Raw genomic sequence first — 20,925 nt, 5'->3', positions numbered from 1 at the left:
GACCTTCAACAGTAGTCGGCAACTTGAGCTCCTCGTTATGTATGGTCTTTACCGATAGCTGCCTGTCTTCACGGAAACAACCTTGTTTACACACACTATCAGCTGTTTTAATGTTATTCTGCATATATATTTTAAGAGTTCAACTTCATGGCTACGACCGACAACCGCGATGTCCCAGGTATGGTGATATTTTATATGGGCTTTTCGTCCCTTTTCTTTTTGTTGCCATATGCCTTAAGTTTAAGGAGGTGTATTGTTGTATTGTGTAATGCTGCTTTTCTAGAAGTACGTTGTTTACTTAATTTATGTATGTCTAAAAAACAGGCTTTGGATCAACCAGTGCAGTGGTAGTGTACTGCAACAACACTGGCAATGTTTTTGGGAATTCTTAAGTTCACTGTCTATGACACACCACCTTATGTGTTGATCCTTAGTAATGACTCAGTAACTCCTGTGTTTACTCCGAAACATTGGACTACTGATGACATTTGGAACTTTCTTGTGTGTTATTGTCAATAGCAATAGAATGGAATATAATACAGTTTAACTTCTGTACAGTCATCAAACTTACCACTTGAGTAGAACTGTGCACCCCCCCCCCCCCCATGGAGTATTTGTCCTAACTTCTTTGGCAATTGTAAGTAACAAGGCTGTCCTGAGTTTAACTGAAAGAGGCTATTGTTTTAGAAGCCAACCAAGAATCAGACAACCCCCCCCCCCCTCTGTGTCTCTCTCTCTCTCACACACACACACACACACACACACACACACACACACACACACACACACACACACACACACACACACACACACACACACACACACACACACCTTGTATGTCCAAAACAGATACTTTTCAGGAAATGGAAAAGATAACCTGTGTTGCAATGGATCCATTGTAGTTATTATTTGGTCACAAGCTCTTGTTAATACATTCCAGCAGTTTCATACTTTTTTTTTAAAATAGCCGATCTACAAGCTCACAACCCGTCACAATATGACCCGCTTTGAGCTATTTTTGCTACTCTTGTGTGACACTGTAGTAATGACGAAGTTGCAAAAAAAAAGTTGGAACGATATGCTGTACTTGCCCCTGTTTTACAAGCTCTCTCACATGAGCAAATCTCAGGATTTCCCATGTGAGAACATCCATGGTCCTACCATCCTTCCCTTGAGGGATATTCATTGTTTTCCAGCCACGTGCTCTCCTTTTCTTGGCTTATGTAATACACAACAGTGTTGGTCTGTCTTGTGTCTATAAAACAGTGCAGTCATTATCAAAACAAGGAAAATCAAAAGACAGCACTACTATAACAAAAAAACGTCTAATACTACATTAGCCATGGTTCACATGATGCTCGTCTGTCACAAGCAGTCATGTTTCAGGGCTAATACTACATCATCTTTCATGTCAGTTTTGCAAACTGAGCTTCAGGAAACCATATTAATACATAATATAAATGAATAACTTAATTTGCGTGTAGCCTATCTTTTATGGTTATCCCATTTTTAAAGTTTTTTTGGGGGGGGAGATTTTATGCCTTTATAGATAGGTGTTGGACAGTAGACTGACAGGAAATGGGGAGAGAGATGTGGAGTGGCAACTCTATGGAAGTGACACGCAGCAAAGGTCGTCGGGATGCGAACCCACGACACGCTGTCAGGCTGGCATTGCAGCCTACGGTGCCTGGACCGCCACACCGGTTTATTCTAATGGAAGCACTTCTGACTAGGGCTGTCAAGATTATGACATTTTACGTGACGATTAATTGTCATGCAAATAATTGCGATTAGCGATTTCATTTTGTTTTTCGTTAAACACTGGAACATATGAATACAAATGACATTTCTGTTTGGCTTTTAGGCTTTTTTTTAAGTTACACAGGGCAGATAAGAGCAGTAGCGACTAGCAAGGCTACGAGAGCATTGCAGATGTAGCTGGCTTTGAATGCTAGACATTTACAATATAGATTTATAGCCCGATATTGTACTGTCAGTACAGTATGTACCTGGTAACTTCCTCCACTCATGGCGTCATCACTGTACAGTTCTAATCTACTACCTGTACACCTGTCACCCTTTCAAGTAATTTCCAAATAATTATGAAGTCTTTCACCACTCTAGCTCTATATGAAAAATACATCTGATATTGTTATTTTTTAGATGTATGGACTAGTGTAAATACAGTTGTACCATATATGTTGCCATACAGTACCTCTACTAACAGGTTTAAGCAGTTCATACGTTGTTACAGTAATTATCCTGGCCTTCACATGTACAGTATATGAGCTAGAGAATCTGGATACCAACCCAGCATCCTTTAAGTTTGTTTAAATGTTATCCTAACTTGGATTGGCAGTTTGTCCGTGGGTGGCCTAGGCTAGTGCTCTAGACTGGCAGTCACAGCAGAGATCCAGTCAGTGATAGGGACCTGTTGATGGACTTACTGTCACGCTAGTTTGAATGACTTTGAATGACACATGGGGAGCTGAGTCTGCTGTCACCGTTGGCGCTACAGGGACAACCCTGAACCAGAAGGGCCAGATATTTCCACAGATTTATTCAGCTTGATTGACTCTATCTCCTTATATCAGCGCTGTTGGCACTGCAAGTTGCACGCAACCCTTTTAGTTTGGCCAATCACTGTCAGCCGTGACCATCGACAAGCGTCTCTGATCAAAGATCTCTTAACTTATTTGCGAAGCTTACCGTGTCATGGTGACACAAAATGTTAAGTGGCTGAGTTATTCTGGCTGTTTGTCATTCTTTCACCTGTTCTTTCTTTCAATGTTTTTGAAGAGAGAGAGAGAGACAGACAGACAGACACGCAACCTCTGTCAAAACATGAACATCTCACCTGCCTTGTCTCTAGTAGACTAGAGCTCACCTGAATGTGGACATATTACCATAGAGGCTTCTTACTATGATGTTATTAAGGTCAGTCCAAAACAGCAGCTGTGCTGCTCAATAGGAAGTGATCCTTGTGATTATGGGTTTGATTTCTACTGCAATCAACCTCATGATGTTTTTGGGTTAATGCATATTCCTCTTTCCTCAAGTTATATAGGCCTACATTAAACATGTTCAGTAACTTTCACTGCAAGTAATTATTTAAAAATACAGTTAAACCAATTATTCAAGATTTGATAATTTGATGATTTGATTGATTTGAATAAAATGTCTGTGGTCGGGTACAAATTGGGTTCATGATAAAGAAGCTATTATGTCAGAAAATTACACACAAACCAATAATCCTACATACTACTTGGTATATAAGCGATTATTACAACCCTGTAACAATCTAAGCAACAGTAACCATTTTCTCACTGAAATCAATGTTCACTCTGTACAGAGGGAAATCGGGCAGTTGTTGGTAGAATTAGCCTAATCTCTGCAAATTGTTGTCATTCAACATGCTTACTTCTGCTGCTGACCCACATTCTACAACTGTCTGCACTTTTATTGCCCCTGAGTCACATCACAATTTGTCCTATCGCTGACTGTAGTCTGTGAAGATTGGTACAATCCTGACTCAACATGTTATCCTTCCTGGCTCACGTGCTGACTAGCTACTGATTTATTCTTAAATTAGTTGACCCTTAGTGAACTACATAGCAATAAATACAGACAATATAAACACCATATTTGTTTTTATTTGTTTTTCTCGGGAACAGTCTCAATTTTGTGTAGAGTGCGAGGCACCTAGTGATCATGAGAAATGAAGTTTACATACACAAGTCCTTGCTTCTGATTTCAAATATCGTACACTGTGTAGAGGTCTTTAAGGCTTGTCTGGAGTAGCATGCTAATGGAATAAATATTTTGGACTAACGTCTAAATAGAGAATTCTTTTGAGGCGTGTTGAGTTACTGTCACTAGTACTATGACACATTGAACAATGTTGTTTTGGACCATACATAATGAACTCTCTGTGTGCCTGTGCCCCCTGGCTTTGTCACAAAAATAGCATATATCTCTGTATCTCCCATAGCTGGATTTCTTTATACTGTTTTTTTTCTCCTTTCCTTAATCGTTATTCTTATCACAAGATTAGGGTTTGTTTTTAGCAAGTAAAGAAGTGATACTTCTTTGTGAAAAGGTGGGGTCTGTGTGTTAGTGGTAAGCTAATTCCGCTTATTGGTGCATCCACTGTCATCAGTGTCTAATACTACTTTAATTGAACACCACCCTGCTTAGTGTCTAATCCATCCTACATTTGAACACCACCCTGCTTACAGTGTCTAGCCTACATTTACACAACCCTGCTTAGAGTTGGAACTTGGCTGTCTGTGTCACCCGGCCTAACCCATGTGTAATTACCTCAGCAGAAAGTAGTATCACAAGTTCCAAACTGTTTCACCCATTATTGGGGAAATTAAGTTCTGAGTTCAGAGAATGTCATGGGTCCACTTTGACCTCCTTCTGTTTTTACTTACACTAGCCTTGACAAACCTGGTCAGGCCAGACTTCTGAGAATTGCCAGCTTTAGCTACCTAACCATCCAAGGAATTTGTCAAACTTCTACACTGGTGTCCGTATTAATTACCAGAGGTGGCTGACATAGCAGCACAACAGTCACCCATAGCGAAATCAGACCAATTTAGTTTAGGTCTATTTACAGTGGCACAGTCACTAGTCACTACACAGTATTTGTGTGAAAGTAAAAAACACATTTCAGAATGTTATTAAAGGCCATATGGTTATATCTGAAGAGTGAGTCTACTTAACATGTTTTAGTTCAGTGATGTTTTAAAATAAATCATAATCTTCACTCTTCAGGCGTCCGGGTGGCGTTCAGGTAAAGCTCTTGCCCGTAACCACAGAGGCCCGGGTTTATGGGTGTTCATGGGTAGGAATACTGGTTAGTCTGGGTCATTGGCGTTCCCAGAAATTACATTTAGGGCAGGCGAGATTTTTTTCTCTACCTACCCCCCCCCCCCCTCCGAAGGGGGGGGGGGGGGGTACTCGGGGAAAAAATCTCGGGGGAAACAAGTTAACAACGCAACACTGACTACAAAACTGAAAAACGTTAATAAAAACAATATGCAAGTATAATCAATCAATCAATTATTCAGCAGTGGTCTCTTCATGTTGTAGTTTAATCTGCTCTCATACTCAGAGCCCCTTTTATGCCTGGTGAGTACAGGTGATGGCCCAGAAACCCCCACACCTGGCACTCCTGGCACCCCATGAAGATAAAGGCAAACATTTGCATCACTATAGTATAGGCGACGTCGCTCTGCTGTTTGGATGCGGTAGTGATTAGCTGCCTGCCCGCGTGAATGGATGAGGTCCGACGGCCACTATTCTCTTTGGATTTTTTTCACTGCCTGTTTTTCAGTCTTTTACTTTATTTTCTAGGGGAGGCTAGGTTTTAGTTGGGCAGGCGGGCGCCTGCCCTGCCTCTATGGTGGGTACGCCACTGGTCTGGGTGCCTGTTCGGTGGGGAGGGGAACGGCGGAGGATAGGTTAAACCTCTCCACGCATCTTGCTCTCCTGGTGAAACTCCTCACTGTCAGTGAGAAACAGCTGGCGACTCCATGTGTATTGGAGGCACATGGGTCTCTACACCCTCCCCAGACTAACTGTTGGGGTTGGCAGCGACAGGGACCACAGTACACACACGGAGAATATAATGAATAATGAATTGGGGCAAATAATGAATTGGGGAGAACATGATGAAAATGTAAAAAAAAAATAATAATATCAGACTATAAATAATATGCCCTGTGCATTCATAATTTAAAACTATAACTTTAAAACTAAGCCTGACCCCTTGATTGTAAGCCAGAAGTATGTGATAACTATGCTATACTAAACATGAAACATGAATTATTCAGTTATCCAGCGGCTATTTTCGCACCTGGGTTGGTTATGAACATATGCTGACTTGATGAGTGTGGATAGGAAGAGACAGCTTGAAGAACAGGAACAAAGGTTGTCACTTACTACCAGAGGGGGAAAGATACTAAGGACATAGTGATGGTATGGAGACAATGTGCAAAGGTGTCAGATTGATGTAAAGCCGACAAAATTAAGGACAGGCTTTCCTTCACAAACATGCACCTGTGTTGGTGATAGCAGATATACAAGATATACAAGCTCATAGTGCATCCAGTGCCGCGCTATGAGCTTGTAGATCTGCTATTTTTGAAAAACTGTGAACATTTGTGCAAATCTTTGTGTGTGTGTGTATATATATATATATATATATATATATATATATATATATATATATATATATATATATATATATATATATAGCTTGTATATCTGTTATTTTTGAATAGCCAAAGAACTCTTCAAATGACACAGATGCGTTCCCAGTCTTAATGGGTTAATACAGTGTCAGCAGTTCAAGCTAACTACAGCCCTGTTAGATCTGAGTGAGATTGTTTTAGAACTTACAAAAATAAACCCTGCAACAACATTGTTTTATGACTGTCAGAGTTGGAGCGCTAATGGATGATTGATGACACGGCCAGACCAGTTCATTATGATGAATGCAGTATGAGTCAAATTGTGCAGTAGCTTCTCAGGCTGGCGATTTAGAATGACATGCTTTCTTTCTTACTATTTTGATTATGTTGTGGAGCTGAGATTATTTCCAAGGAAACTGGTTGTTTTTTCATCGTATTGACCTTCGTCAATTTGCAGACCGTATGACAAATTCACATTGTGATCACATATTCCATGAAGACACACTTGTACTGGCAGAAATTGACCGTCCTAACAGATGACTTAGGTTGAGCATCATGTACTTGGATGGAAGAATGTATGGTAAAGCAGTGGTTCTCAAAGTGGGGTCCGGGGACCCCCAGGAGTCACTGCTGTAACTGTAAAAAAGCTTCTCTTTAATATGGGGGTCTGGCATATCTTTTCAAATGGGGGTCTGCGGGCTTATATGTGTCAATTTTGGGGTCCTCTGCATGAAAAGGTTTCAGAACCAGTGTGGTAAAGAATAATTTGGCCTGGGGCCTCCTACATCAGTATGCTACGTTGAGCATGTAGTTGCGCAGCAAATTCCATGACAATCAAGCAAGTAGTCTTCGAGATATGTTGTTTGGGACTAAATTGATGGACGGACTATAACGACCAAATAAGGCCATCCTTATAGTCCCCCCTCTAGCAGAGATAAAAATGTTATGAAAATTATGAACAAAATGCTTCGTTCTCATTCTCAACCATCTCTTTTTCTTCTCATTTAGAAAGCGACAAACAGTCTTCGCCTGAGGCTCACCGTGGCTCCAGTGACGACAGCGCCTGCGAACACAACCACCATGGCACCAACCATATCACCAACCATGGCTTTCCCACAACCACTGCAGGTCATTGGCTGGGGGCCGATCGAGACGAGGAGGCTCTTCGCAGGAAACTGAAATACTTCTTCATGAGCCCCTGTGACAAGTACTACGCTAAGGGTCGCAAACCCTTCAAGTTGGGTCTGCAGCTGCTCAAGATCATTATTGTCACTGTGCAGGTACTGTACATGTTTTTTATATATTTATTATTATTAAGTGTGTGTTCGTCTACAATAGTAAAACAAAACTAAAAACTAAAATAGAAAAACACAAGAGACGACGACAACAGCAACAACATTGTAGTAAGTAGTATTCGAGTAGATGCAGATTTCAATTATATTATACATGGAGGTACACAGAGGCAGAAGATGCAAAATTGGGGTGGATTGTCCAAACCGCTGAGAAAAATAGTAAAACAGATTCTAAGTTAGTATAACTAAAATGTAACTTAACAAAAGGAGAGAAGAAAAAGAGAAAAGGAAGTGTGAGGGCGCGCTCCCACCACACTTTTATTTTACCTTTGGGGCCGAATCTGCTTTGCCAATGCTTTGTCAATGCAAATGCGTGCATTCATGGTCTTCCACGCATTTGCATTGACAAAGCATTGGCAGATTCCTCCCCAGAGGTAAAATAAAAGTACGGTGGGGCTGTGCCCTGAGAAAGAAAATGGAAGTGGAAGGAAAAGAAGGGGAGGATTAATACGAGAGGGAAAAAGGATAGGAAGAGGGAGGGGGTTAAGGAGAGGTGAGGGTACGGGGGGAATTAGAGCTGAGTTTGCAGTGTGTCAAAGTACGTAGGTTATGAAAGAATTCCATTCATGGAAAAACAATTGCAGAGTTACCCTTTACAGATGATTTTATCTTTTCTAATTTAAGATAAGACATTACATCCCTGAGCCACATAGAGGTAGATGAATTTTTTGATGATTTCCATTGCAGTAGAATGCAACGTCTAGCCAAGAGGTATGTGAAAGCAGGAAAATACGTATATTTTCACATTGGGTTCTGTGAACATGTCACACTAACTCAGGGTTTCTTAAAGTGGGTGCCCGACTGCCCGTGACGCCAGTCCAGGGTTTCAGTGGAATAATTTGATGGTACAAGGAATTTACCAATATCACTTATAAAATATTTTTGGAGCCTAGTACAAAGTTATTTTCAATAAATTCTAACCGAAATGGATATTCTTTTGACGTTTTCCTCACAACATATCTCAGGGGAACAATGGACGCATTTTCATACCCCCTCCCTCTCCCTACGTAGACTGACACATGCGCTCTTCCTAACATTACCTGTCAGCAGATGTTGGAGAGGCTAGATGAAAGAAAGGGAAATAACAAGGATAGTTTTCTAGGGAGAAAAAATAACCATTCAGCAGTAACTGACATTGGAGACTGCTGAGTCAGGAGCAGCAAAACGGCCAAAAGTGAGGCTTTATAACGAGTATATCTATTATAGTTTGGAGTGGCGCTTCTACCTGCCCTACACTGGTATGCCTGATCTGTAGGGAAAAGTTGTCAAATGCAGCAATGGTACCAAGCAAATTAGCCATCCAGGATACAAGTCCTGAATTTTGTACAGAAACACAAAACCTTGCAGAGGCCCAACATGCTGGTATAAATGAATGGAGTCTGAAGTGTACAGTGCAAACATGAAGTACACACAATGTACAGAGGAGAGTAAACAACAAAGAGACAAGCTGCTATTAGAAAGAGCTCTTTAACACAAAGCCGCAGGCTTGCTAGAGTTTTCGCAACATACTGCCCAGGGCTTTTTACTTTTCTTTTTCTCAGAATTTCTGGTACAAGGTTTTTTGGTTCTCAGGTCAAAAGTGAGGGAGCTAATAACTTCCACCTGGCGTACACTGATTGTCTGTTGAGTTGTCAATACAAATTTCAGCAGGAAGCGTAAAGATGATAATACTTGGGTTTTAGAGTTTTGGGCTGTTGATTCATTGCCTCTGATGGCTCCATATTACAATGTCCCCTTTTTGTTGACTTTCACTGGGGAATGCAAACACTGGTAGAATAAAAATACAGCAAAGGCTTGCAATGTAATCACTGGACCATGACAGCATAATGAAATCCTAGAGGTGTGCATAGTTGAGCGTTGTGGCTGTGTTTGTTTGGGGACCGAATGACATAAACACATACGTACGTAAGTACAGACGGCATACAGACAGAGAAAGGCAGACAATCAGACAGCCTCATTACAATAGTTTCGCACTCAACTAGTTTTGATAATCCAAGAACATTTGGGACGATGGCCAATCATTGTTAGTCTTTTTTTTTGCTCTGCCATATCGCTTTTCTCTCTGACATAATCTCTCACACTCGCTCCTCTCCCTCTCAACTCACCTAGCTCCTGTCTCATTCTTTGTTGACTCTCTCATTCTTCTCTGTCTTCCTCATCAACCCCTCCCTCAATCTCTGTCTTATCCCCTCCTCTCTCCCATCACTGTCTGAAACATCTTTCCTCCCTCCAGTTAGTGCTGTTTGGTCTGAGTAACCAAATGGTGGTGACGTTCAAGGAGGAGAACACCATGACCTTCAAACACCTGTTCCTGAAGGACTATGACGAGGCCTCTGATGACTCCTTCGCTGTGTACACTCAGAGTGACGTCTACGATCACATCTTCTATGCTGTGGACAAGGTTAGCACTAACAAAATGAACTTCACCTTGGCGTGCAAACCCTGCCTGCAACAACATCCACAAAGAATCCAGTGCATCAAACCTTATCACCGGGTTAGGTCAAACTGGGCGGCAGTGGCTCAAGTGGTAGAGTGAGTGGCCGCCTTGGAATCGGAAGGTTCCCGGTTTGATCCCCTGCTCCTCCTGGCTGCGTGAGGAAGGGTTCTTGTGCAAGACACTGAGCCCCTAACTGCTCCTGATGAGCAGGTTGGTGCCTTGCATGGTTTCCTCTGCTGTCGGTGTATGTGAATGAATGGGTGAATGTGAAATACATTTTAAAGTTCTTTGGATAAAGGCGCTATATAAATGCAATCAATTTACCATTCTGTGTCTCTGTTCCTTTTTCTTTTTTTTACATTGACCTTGAGTTTTTTGATAGCGTCCCAACGATGCTAATGCCTGCCCCCACCCAGGTTCAGGTTAATGTATACGTTGTCGCACAATAGTGTCACGCATCAAAAATAGCAGATCTGTCTGGTGGGTATAAATCAGGATTCCGTTTTAACACATTGACTGCCTAGAACGACTTAACTCGTTTTTAGCTTTTCATCACTTGCCTGCCAAGATCGAGTTAAGTCGTTTTTAGTAAAAAAAAATAACTTTTTTTTTTTCTAATTTGACCCAAAGACCAAGGAGATATGAATTTTCGAAGATCTTTACTCTCATCCACTTCCTTGTTAACTTAAAGCTTTAAAATGTTGTATCTCGGCTCCTGAGTACTTTTTTTTTTTTCATTGAAAAATCTCTGGCATGAATAACAATAGGCAGTGAAAATAATTCAGGCAGTCAATGTGTAATAATAATAATGGATTTAATTTATAACGCACTTTACATTTGCAATTTACAATCTCAAAGTGCTACAGAAGGCAATTGCATAAAAACAGAAACATCACACCAATAAAAGAAAACAACAACTAAGAAACTGAAACAAAACAATTAAAACATGGGGGCATAAAGCCTAGAGGTAAAAAAGCTAAAAAATGCTTTGCTAAAAAGGTAGGTCTTTAGTCCTCTCTCAGTTTAGGTTACAAGATCGGGTCATACTTTCGTTTTTGTGGTCATTTTGGTGACTGTCGGAGGATGAACACGTGAGTCTGCTCCTTCCCCAGGCCAACAGTGAGTGGAGTTTGCAGTCAACTTGAGAGGAATTGGCCATTTATAATTCAGGGACAAAATGTAAATAATGAATAGTTGTTAAAGAACAAAGTGCCATCAGATATGAAAACACAAGCAAGCACAATGTGATTTTAGTCCATTCAGAAGGTTAGCTTTCATCTCAGCTTAAGAACTGTAAAATGATCCAATCAAAATAACAATTGAAAAGTCCAGGTGCTTGACATCCTATCAGTTATCGACTATCGCAAAGAATGGAGTATTGTTGTTTTAGTTGTTGTTCTTCCTGTCTCCTTCCCAGTATCTGACCTTACCAGAGACCACGATAGGGCGCTACGCATATGTCTACGATGTGGGTGTGAAAGGCAGCGCCCTCTCTCTGTGCCAGCAGTACTACAAGAAGGGAAGCATTGACCCAGCCAATGATACCTTCAACATAGACCCTCGGGTCATCACAGGTACAAGATCTCTTAGGAAAATGGGAAAATAATAAGTTTTAGGTGTTTCTCATAGCTGTGCAGTACTAATATATAGGAACCATGCTTCTGCTATGAGTGAAGCAGTCTGTTATATTATATGTACAATATATGTTATAGTGTTGTACAAGCAAAAAACGCTGCACTTCATGCCGTGTTATCAGCTTGCCCTGCCTTGATGGGGTCATTTCACTGATAACACGTCTCGAATCGACGCATTGATCAGCATGTTCAGGTTTCGGTAACCAGCATTGACCAGGTTATTTCGTGGGTAATATAGGCTCTCATTTCCCTCCCTCCCTCTCTCTCTCTCTCCTTCTCTCGCTGACCGAGCTCTCCCTCTCTCTAACTCTCTCTCCCTCTATACTGTACCTACCCCCCCTACTCCCCATGTCACTCTCCCTCCAGATTTATGCTGACGTTATATGTTGCCTAACAATGCCGAATGTGGGCACGTCTTCATTTTATAATTGATAATATTCCCATTTACAGAATTTGTCCATGGTCTCAGTTCTTCAAATTTCAGTTATTGCTTTTATCTTTGTGCAGTATTCTTAAATTCTTAAATAAATCAAGGTGAAGTTAGATTTCCAGTAGCCTTTGTTTGGCTATATTTATATCAGCAGAAATTACCTTAATTTCATAACTGGTAAGGATGTTACATAACCTTTGAGTACCCCGCTTCCTCCTTTTGTGTGAAATTTCATAAGATGAAAGTGAAAACAAAACAGTGGAAATAACCACAAATCTACATTCTCCTGATCTCTCTACGGTTATCTCATAGGCTTTTTGTAATTATGTTAATTTGTACTATAATCACTCTAGATTGAAATAAATGCTTTTACTTTGATTATCTACATCATGTAATAGTGGCTACAATATCTCTCTGTGTTTTTTCCAGACTGTGTTGGAGTGAACCCTCAGTCTGTCCCGCCGCCTCCCACTGTCAATGATGACTACAGAAACTTCACCCTCAAGTTCCACAAGTAAGCTTTGATTTGTCACTTGGCTCTAGCCTTTCCTTACTACACCCCCATTGGAGAGACTTATCTTTGTGTAGTATCTGCTTTCATTCAATGAGGGACTTATCTCTTTGGCCCACACACACGCATACGCACACCCATGCATGCAAAAGCACGCATACTGTACAAGTCACCTACATTTTGTAGCTAATCTACAACGTTGGAAAAAACAACAACAAAAAAGATTGGTGCAACAGTCATAAATTATCAGTTCTGTGGTCCGATTTCCTTGTGGAGAACAGGTAAGAAATGAACCCGCTGTAGGTTACATGAGTGTAAAATGGTGTTCACCCTTACTGAGATACTCCTGTCTGTTTGTGTCACTTTGTCTCTCTCCTCCATCCCTCATCTTCCTTATTCGTTAGACTCATTAATGTTACCATACAGTTCCAGCTGAAGGCTATTAATATTCAGACCATCATCAACAATGAGATCCCTGACTGTTATACATTCTACATTACGGTGAGAGCCACACGCACGCACCCACTTTTCTCACACACACGCACGCAAGCACAGACAGACACTGAAGTAGGACTGTGACGGTACGGAATTTGAATTACTGTGGTGCAATAGCAACGTGTCCTGGCGGTACATAATATGTAGGGCTGTCCTTGAGTAAAGACATTTTCAGTCAACTAATAGTCATTGGCGTTATCCTCTAATCACTTACCTGCATCCATTTATTTTGGGAAAATCTATTGAAAAGTGTTTGAAATATTTTTTTGGGGGAAAAGAAAACAAAGAAATTGTAGGAAGGTAAAAAAAAAAAGACATATTTACTGAACCATAAAAACGGGTCATTATGTTTTGGAAACACTGTGTTACAGTCATCTCTGCTGGTACTCTGCTGTCTTACAGATAGTCCTGGACAACAAGGCTCACAGTGGTAAAGTTAAGATCACTCTGAAAAACCAGGCCTCTATAAAGGAATGTAAATATCCCAGCGTCTCTGGACATGGTAAGACACAGTCAGAGTGGGAAAGTATGGATGGGTGAATGCTTTGAATAATGACTTGAAAACAGATGTCAGTACTCAGTAGTATATAATGCCTGCCCATAGCCTATATTTTTCATTGTTTATTATATAGTCTCGTACTTAATTTTTTTTCATCCTTTACTTAATATATATATATAAATAAATTAAACACACACAGTATATATAAATTAAAGTCTGTATAGATGTACTTGACTTGAAAGATATGCAGCAATTAGGTTGTAATTTGATGTAAACATGCTGTTGGTTTTGGTTTCTTCTATCTGTGTCAACTCTCAGCGGAGAACTACACACGTTTGGCGTTTGATGTGGCGGTGGCTTTGGTGTGTTTGCTGTCGCTGCTGCTATGTGGACGCTCCATACTGCGAGGCATCATGCTACAACATGTAAGGATGGGATCACTTTTCACATATTTTTATTGAGCAGTTTTGATATACAATACTATATACATGTAACACTACTGACTCGAGATGTGCTCACACCAAAGAATAGGCTGGGACATAGAGACAGGATGGATGATTGATTGATTGATTGATTGATTGATTGATGGGGACATGAGACAAGATGGTGGTTCTCAACCTTTTCAGGACATGACCCCCCAAAATAATCAATCAGTGCAACACATTCAGCCAACTGTTCCCACTCCCCACAGGCTATGGGATTTGGGATTTTTATTGATTGACGAATGGCCCAAACTATACAGTTTATTGAGAGGACCGGGTACGTTGATCTGATCACTAGTGATTTGTTATGGAAAATCAAATACCCTCCACCTTGGAAATCGCTTAGAGTGGATGCAGTGTCGGACTGTAGCATTCAGTCTTCAGTCTGATATCAGGCTAGGTTAGGGGGAGAAGATAAGTTGATGATGGAGTTGAATGTCAATGGTCCACATGCCATGAAGGGTTAAATTGTGTTATAAAAGCGTCCCAAATATCATGAAACATTTTTTTTTGTTTTTTGTTTTACAATCCTACATGGGATTTTTCTAATTTGATGATTACCAAACTTCTATGCTGTTTCCCTCCACTATTCATCTCTCTCTCTCTTTCATTCTCCACTCTTTCTTACTCTCATATCTGTTTCAGGAATTTGTTGAGTTTTTCAAAGATAGTCTCAATCGTAAGGTGTCGGCAGGTGATCGTTGGGAGTTCATCAACGGCTGGTATATCCTTCTCACCATCAGCGATATCCTCACTATCATTGGCAGTGTGATCAAAATAGGCATTGAATCCAAGGTTTGTCCTCTTTGCGCCCTCTAGTGGACATTTTGTGGTACTGACTTTTTACATTATTGTTTTTGAACGTCAACAACATGTGTTACACATTCTCTCCATCCATATTGTGAAGAGTGGGGCCACAACTTCAGTATATCGCCTTGATGACTAATTAAGCCATTCTTGAGCTTTTCAATAAAAGAACTATGATTGTGCATGTTACTTCCCTGTCAAACTTGGCTTCCCTGGCTTACGGCGACTATCTTGCTTCTCTCCTGATAGACTATGTCTGCCTATGATTTGTGCGGTATCCTGTTGGGAACCTCCACGCTACTGGTGTGGGTTGGAGTCATTCGCTACCTCACCTTCTTCCAAAAGTACAACGTAAGTTACAGACGTTCAGAAATGCTTGTGTGATTGAAGACTCACAACGGCGAGTCTCTCTTTCGCCGTCAACCATACTCTCAAACAAACGCACACTTGCATGATTCGTAATTGCTGTCTAAGACATTGTTCTGCCCATAGATCCTGATAGTGACGCTGCGAGCCGCATTCCCCAATGTGATCCGGTTCTGCTGCTGTGTAGCAGTCATCTATCTGGGTTACTGCTTCTGTGGTTGGATCGTTCTGGGACCATACCATGAGAAGGTTTGACAACAATACCTCCCTTAATTAACCCTGGTGCCCGAGGTTTGGGCAAACATAAAAATACGACTAATAATAATAATTTATAATATAATAATGTAAAACATAAAAGATATGAGAATAGCAGATCTACAAGCTGATGATGTGAAGCGTTGTGAGCTTGTTGTTTGGCTATTTTCACAATATTTGTCTGTGGAACCGAGTCAAACTAAATGTAACTCTTACAATTCCAAGTGCTTGTCAGGGTGGGGTGTCCCCAGTTATAATATGATTATTTTGGGGGGTCGCGGTCTGACACGTTGCTACAGAGCCCTGGGGGACCCTGGTCAGCTAAGTACATAGGGATAAGATGGTTAAGGATCACATTTCAACCATTGGAACAACGGCTTACATTTATTTTATAAACATTTTGATTGCGTTGCAGTTCCGCTCTCTGTCCATGGTGTCAGAGTGCCTGTTCTCCCTCATCAATGGAGATGACATGTTCGTGACCTTCTCGGGGATGCAGGACAGCAACCTTCTAGTGTGGGTCTTCAGCCAGATTTACCTCTACACCTTCATCTCCCTCTTCATCTACATGGTGTTGTCACTCTTCATCGCTCTCATCACTGGGGCCTATGAGAGTATCAAGGTGTGCTTAGATGGAGTGGTTTATTCATTCAGATTAATAATCATTGATTATTATAGGTTTGTTTTCTTGCAAGAAATTATTCAATTTAAAAATGTATTCATTCTTATACTGAGACGATGTAAGGGGAGAGGAAACGGAAAGGGAGACCTGTGTTAGTACCACAGGTGAAATTCAGTTTCAGCTTCACCCAGCTGATGGCTCATAGTTTATGTTTATGTACATTTTTTACCAAATAACATGGTACATTTGTATTTACCTAAACACTTGACAATGTTTCCTATACGACTCCATTCACTCCCACCAGCACCAAACTCAAGAGCCAATCCATATAACGGACCTGCATGCCTTCATAGCTGAGTGCACAGACACGCCGAGCTCTGGGAAGTTCAAGGGTCTGGAGACCTCGCCCTGCTCCTTCTTCTGCTGCTGTGACAGGTTGGTGGAAGGCACAGAGGTCAACAAGACAAATGAAAGACTTCTATTATGTCTCTTTATACTGTATCCATTTGTAAATTTTACACAAAAAATCATTTTGTAAGGAGTTGTTTCTTTTTAGTACATGACTTTTTATTATTGTAACATAATAACCCATGACATGTGTGCTTGCTGCAGAACAACAACATATGAGGATGTCCTCCTGGTGAACTGAAGTGTGACCTCACCTCAGTGATATCACTGACACCCCCTCCTGGCCATAGTGTCATACTGCACACTCCTGACGCTCCTCGCATTGTTTCCCTGCTACCAAACCTGGGTCCTAATCTCATCAACACTTCCGTGAAGGACGGCCCTCTGCGGTTTGGTAGAGACTCACAGTTCATAGGGTTAATTGGAACCGTTTTCTGTCCCAGGAGTGTGTAAACAACAGTCAGGACCAGGACTGGTCACATCACATAGAGAGCATGTACTAGCAGAGCACAGTGTGGACTCTGTGGAGGCATATTGACATTGACATCTGCTTAATTGGTTCTGTGTTCCACAGTCCATCCAGCGAGGATGCATATCATGATACATTTCCGGCTTCTCCTTTTACTGTTCTCTTGACTCTGACCAGCTCTGACCAGAAATGGACCAGCACTTCCGGCCTCTAAAGAGGATTCAGTGGCATCATGGATGAATACTGCAGAGACATTGTGCAGTTTCATTTAGACAATCGCTGGCCTGGCTAGCGGTACATTAATACAGTGTTTCATTTAAACAGACTTAAGTTCATCAAGATACTAAAAGTGCCTTGGGAGAATCAGAAGGAGATGGTGTGAGAAGGCACTAAAGGTTTTGAGATGTCAATATTTTATTTTATTTATTGAGCATCAAAAGAACTGTTCTTTAGTTCTTTTAATTTTCTACCCAATTTAGTCATTGCAATTCAATGCATTATAGTTCCTGTCACTGTCAACCTTGTTGGTCTCGGAGGAGGGTGTGTTGACCACCACATGTCTCCTCCAATACACATACCAGCCATGCCTTTCCCATTTTCCTAGTTGTCAATATTTCAGAAGATGATTATTTATGATTAAAATGGCTTAACCTCATACTAGATGTATAACTAGTAGTTGCATTCATTAGCTCTCATGGAAATTGCTTATTGACGCTTATTCACAATATACATTTAATGTGCTCAGCACATCTCTATCCATTACACAATTGCCTTGAACTGAATGGACACACATTCACTGCCAAACAATAGTTTGTTTATTTAATGAATTATGCAACTTGAAACACTAACAATCAAACCCACCTGAAATGGTTTGTTGTCTGGTTTCTGGCAATGTTTTTAAAGAAGTATAGGGCAGCCTGCCCTATTTTTTTAGTCCTTGTTTAGACAGAATAAAGGCTATGCCTGGCATTGGAAGATCACCTTCAGAATTATATTTCAAACAGTAATGGCACAGTCCTGTTCTCCTGCAGAAGGCTCCTGTTGGCATGGCTCAAATATTATAGTTGAATGTTATCTGTTCACAATCAGATTACCCACTTGTTTCTCATTTGAAGTACAATTTCACCATGGAGAATTCCTCTTGTTCTGAGCTAATGCAACTTTTACTTTTAAGTATGCGAGCAAACTAAGAGGAGTCATAATTTTCTTTATCCACCCCTCCTGCACTCTTCCAATTACATGAACGAAATGCGTCTCTTTCTGCAAGCAATGATGTCTGGGTCACACTGACCTACAATGCTTTTAGGCTGCTTTTGTTTTGCCATTTTTCTTTGTCTGTTTTATAATGATCTCTCATTTAAAACTTTAACCTAGTGCCTATACAGCATTGTACAGCATAATTTTATTTCATTATTTCTATGGAGCATGAATAGAACAGAATACATCTATTATCCAAGCATAGCTGGAAAATGCACAAGAAGATGAGTCTTCAGAACATTTTTTTTTATTGAAGAAATATATTTCTAGTTGTTTGTTTGTTTTGTTTTGTTTTTTTAAAGAGAGGTTGAATTATCCTATACTGTCTTTGGATTGCTGTCTTAACCTCATCGTTCTGGGGCCCTTTTCCATATCTCAGGCTTCTGCTGGCATTAGCAGAAATGGACAATAAAACTTGTTGAAATACATTTTAAAGTTTATATAAATCCATATAGTTTCTTAGATACAAATAAGAAGCCTCTTTGTTGTTCAGCCGTTATGTTAACTATCTTGTTACAATGTCCAGTAGTTCATTATGGTGAGAAGAAAACAATAATTATCTTGAGAACATTTGAATTCGTTTTTTGTACTTTTACCAAACAGGACAAACAATCCATTGTAGCTTTGGATGAGTTTTGTGTAGCATTAACTAGATGCATCTTTCATGCAATGTGCAGATATTTGAATCTATACTTGACCTGTGTTTGAGCTTTGCTGCATCTGCCTGTTGGTTGTGACAACCAACCAAAAGATACCATTGCAAATCCACTGATTAAAAGGATTAGTTTCTTGGGTTGCTCTCATATTCTCATTTTAACATTTCAATAAGCCTTTAAATAAACCACAGCATATGTCATAATTTAACAGGGAGCAGAAAAGGCTGATGTTTTCATCTCATATTGCCAATGGTTTCAGGGATCAAGTTTCATTTGGGTGCAATTCCTTTAAAATATCAGAGGAGGGTGCAAATGGTTTGAAGACCACAACATCCTAAAGGATATTGACAAAGTAATCCTTAGGTGGCGGAATAGAAGTCATAGTAGATCATGAATTAAAGTGAAAAGTTGTTTTTTTTATGTTTGCACGTAGAATCCAATCCGGACAACAAATCTCACAAAGAAATACAAAATCTAAATGGATTTAAAGGCTAAAGCAATTTGGGAGATAGAACACAATACCATTCTGAGTAGGTCAGTTTGAATTGTACAGTTTCTTTTCCAGAACACTCTTGATTGAGAACTCATTTATTGTTGTTCATCTTCCTAAGCGGCATTTGGCAACAGCTGTACGAACCACATCTTTGCCGTTTATTTACTTAATTGCATATGCTCATACATAATGTAGGCTACCGATCTGCTCTATCCAGCACTGCTGGTTTATAGCCTGTCTTAGTGATGTGCGTGCATGCGTGTGTGTTTGTGCGTGCGCGAGACAGCTAAAGTTTACAGTTTAACATTGGAAATACGTATACCTCATTATTAACATGCACAGAATAGATTAACTACTACAGTATTTAGAAGTGAGTGTACTGTACATATTTAGCTCTTTTTGTGCTGTATTATCTTTTCAATGGACTGATCTAATTTGTTTGTTAATGTCATTTTGGATATGAACTTCTTTTGTAAATAAATGTGTGTTCCAATCTGTAATTACTGACAGTGTGATTGTGGTACTGGGCCTTTTATTCTAAAAGCATGTCAGCAGAAAATTGCAAAATGACAACAGTGAACCAGTTATCCTCTTTGTACCTGAAATAAAACTAGTGTTAGATATATATAGTCTGTTTGTGTTTAGCATATGCGTGTATCTACTTGGCTATCTGTGTCTATCGTACTAATCTGTGTGTGGGCTTAGTTTGTTTTGGCCCACAGGCAGTGTGTGCAGCTGTTCTTGGTACAAGGTGTGTGTGCTAGTGGGGTTTGGGCAGATGGGTGAGAGCAGACCACAATAAAGAGATTGTTATTCAAAACAACCAAGAAAGGTCTTTAGACTATCACTGTATCCCATTTTTATTAGGGCTGCATAACAGAACCACACCCTTCATCAGCATCAATACTTAGCAGTAAGTGGCTGGGCAGGAAGAGTGGGATTTAATAGCTTTGGTTTCTCTGCGATGTAATGGTGGATGTGTCATTAGAGAGTCTGGTTTACTAGTTTTAATAGTTTACTGGTTTTGGGTAGGGACCCAAAATGGGTCACTGACCTGACCTACTTAGGTCCCCATTATGATGACAAGTGCCATGTTTTCTGAGAAAGACATTCAACAGAGATTCTTTGGCCAGTATCACCCCAAAACAATCTACAAGGCGTATGCATCGTAGTTATTGCACATGAAAACATAATGCATAGTGTTCCAATGCAAAGATGTGTGCTAATACTCCAGCAGAGTTTAAGCTGAACCAGTGAAATGTGAGGGAGCCGCGAGAGAGGTCAGGATTTTTTCCTTTCATCTTGGCATGGGGCCCCTGCCGATTGGAAAGACTGACAGGCTGCTGATGAAACAATTGCCAGAGTCCTGAAAAGCTGGGAGAATGATCTGGTCGGGCAGACAGACTGCATGACTCATACACTCACAAATCTCCCCTTTCTTCTAACTACTACTCAGTCGATACACACTTTCTCGGAGTGAAACGCACTATGGAATGTATGGTGTACAAGGTCCATGGGTTTATGTATTTTAGGTAACTACTCACAACTTCAG

The 20,925-nt window shown here is 40.4% G+C and overlaps 1 protein-coding gene across 1 annotated transcript; it reads left to right on the top strand.

The window, feature by feature from the left end:
* mcoln1a (mucolipin TRP cation channel 1a) lies at positions 1 to 19,016 on the top strand. Its single transcript, XM_084044778.1, has 14 exons — positions 1 to 178; positions 7,209 to 7,480; positions 9,786 to 9,953; positions 11,407 to 11,563; positions 12,483 to 12,567; positions 12,969 to 13,065; positions 13,462 to 13,561; positions 13,877 to 13,983; positions 14,686 to 14,835; positions 15,097 to 15,198; positions 15,340 to 15,462; positions 15,884 to 16,090; positions 16,395 to 16,525; positions 16,703 to 19,016. The coding sequence occupies exons 1-14, from the start codon at positions 148 to 150 to the stop codon at positions 16,737 to 16,739; spliced, it is 1,767 nt and encodes a 588-aa protein (XP_083900904.1). The 5' UTR covers positions 1 to 147; the 3' UTR covers positions 16,740 to 19,016.
* The last annotated feature ends 1,909 nt before the right edge of the window (positions 19,017 to 20,925 follow it).

The sequence above is a fragment of the Gymnoscopelus microlampas genome (genome assembly GCF_963454915.1).
Source record: "Gymnoscopelus microlampas genome assembly, chromosome: 2".
Classification (NCBI taxonomy): Eukaryota; Metazoa; Chordata; class Actinopteri; order Myctophiformes; family Myctophidae; genus Gymnoscopelus; species Gymnoscopelus microlampas.
This window is presented reverse-complemented; position numbering and strand designations above follow the sequence as displayed.

What these genes read in the sequence shown, in the direction of transcription:
- mcoln1a (XM_084044778.1), top strand. Translation starts at nt 148, where the DNA reads ATGGCTACGACCGACAACCGCGATGTCCCAG. An exon ending in TCTTCTATGCTGTGGACAAG is followed by an intron (nt 9,954 to 11,406) that starts GTTAGCACTAAC and finishes TCTCCTTCCCAG; the next exon opens with TATCTGACCTTACCAGAGAC. An exon ending in GGGCCTATGAGAGTATCAAG is followed by an intron (nt 16,091 to 16,394) that starts GTGTGCTTAGAT and finishes CACTCCCACCAG; the next exon opens with CACCAAACTCAAGAGCCAAT.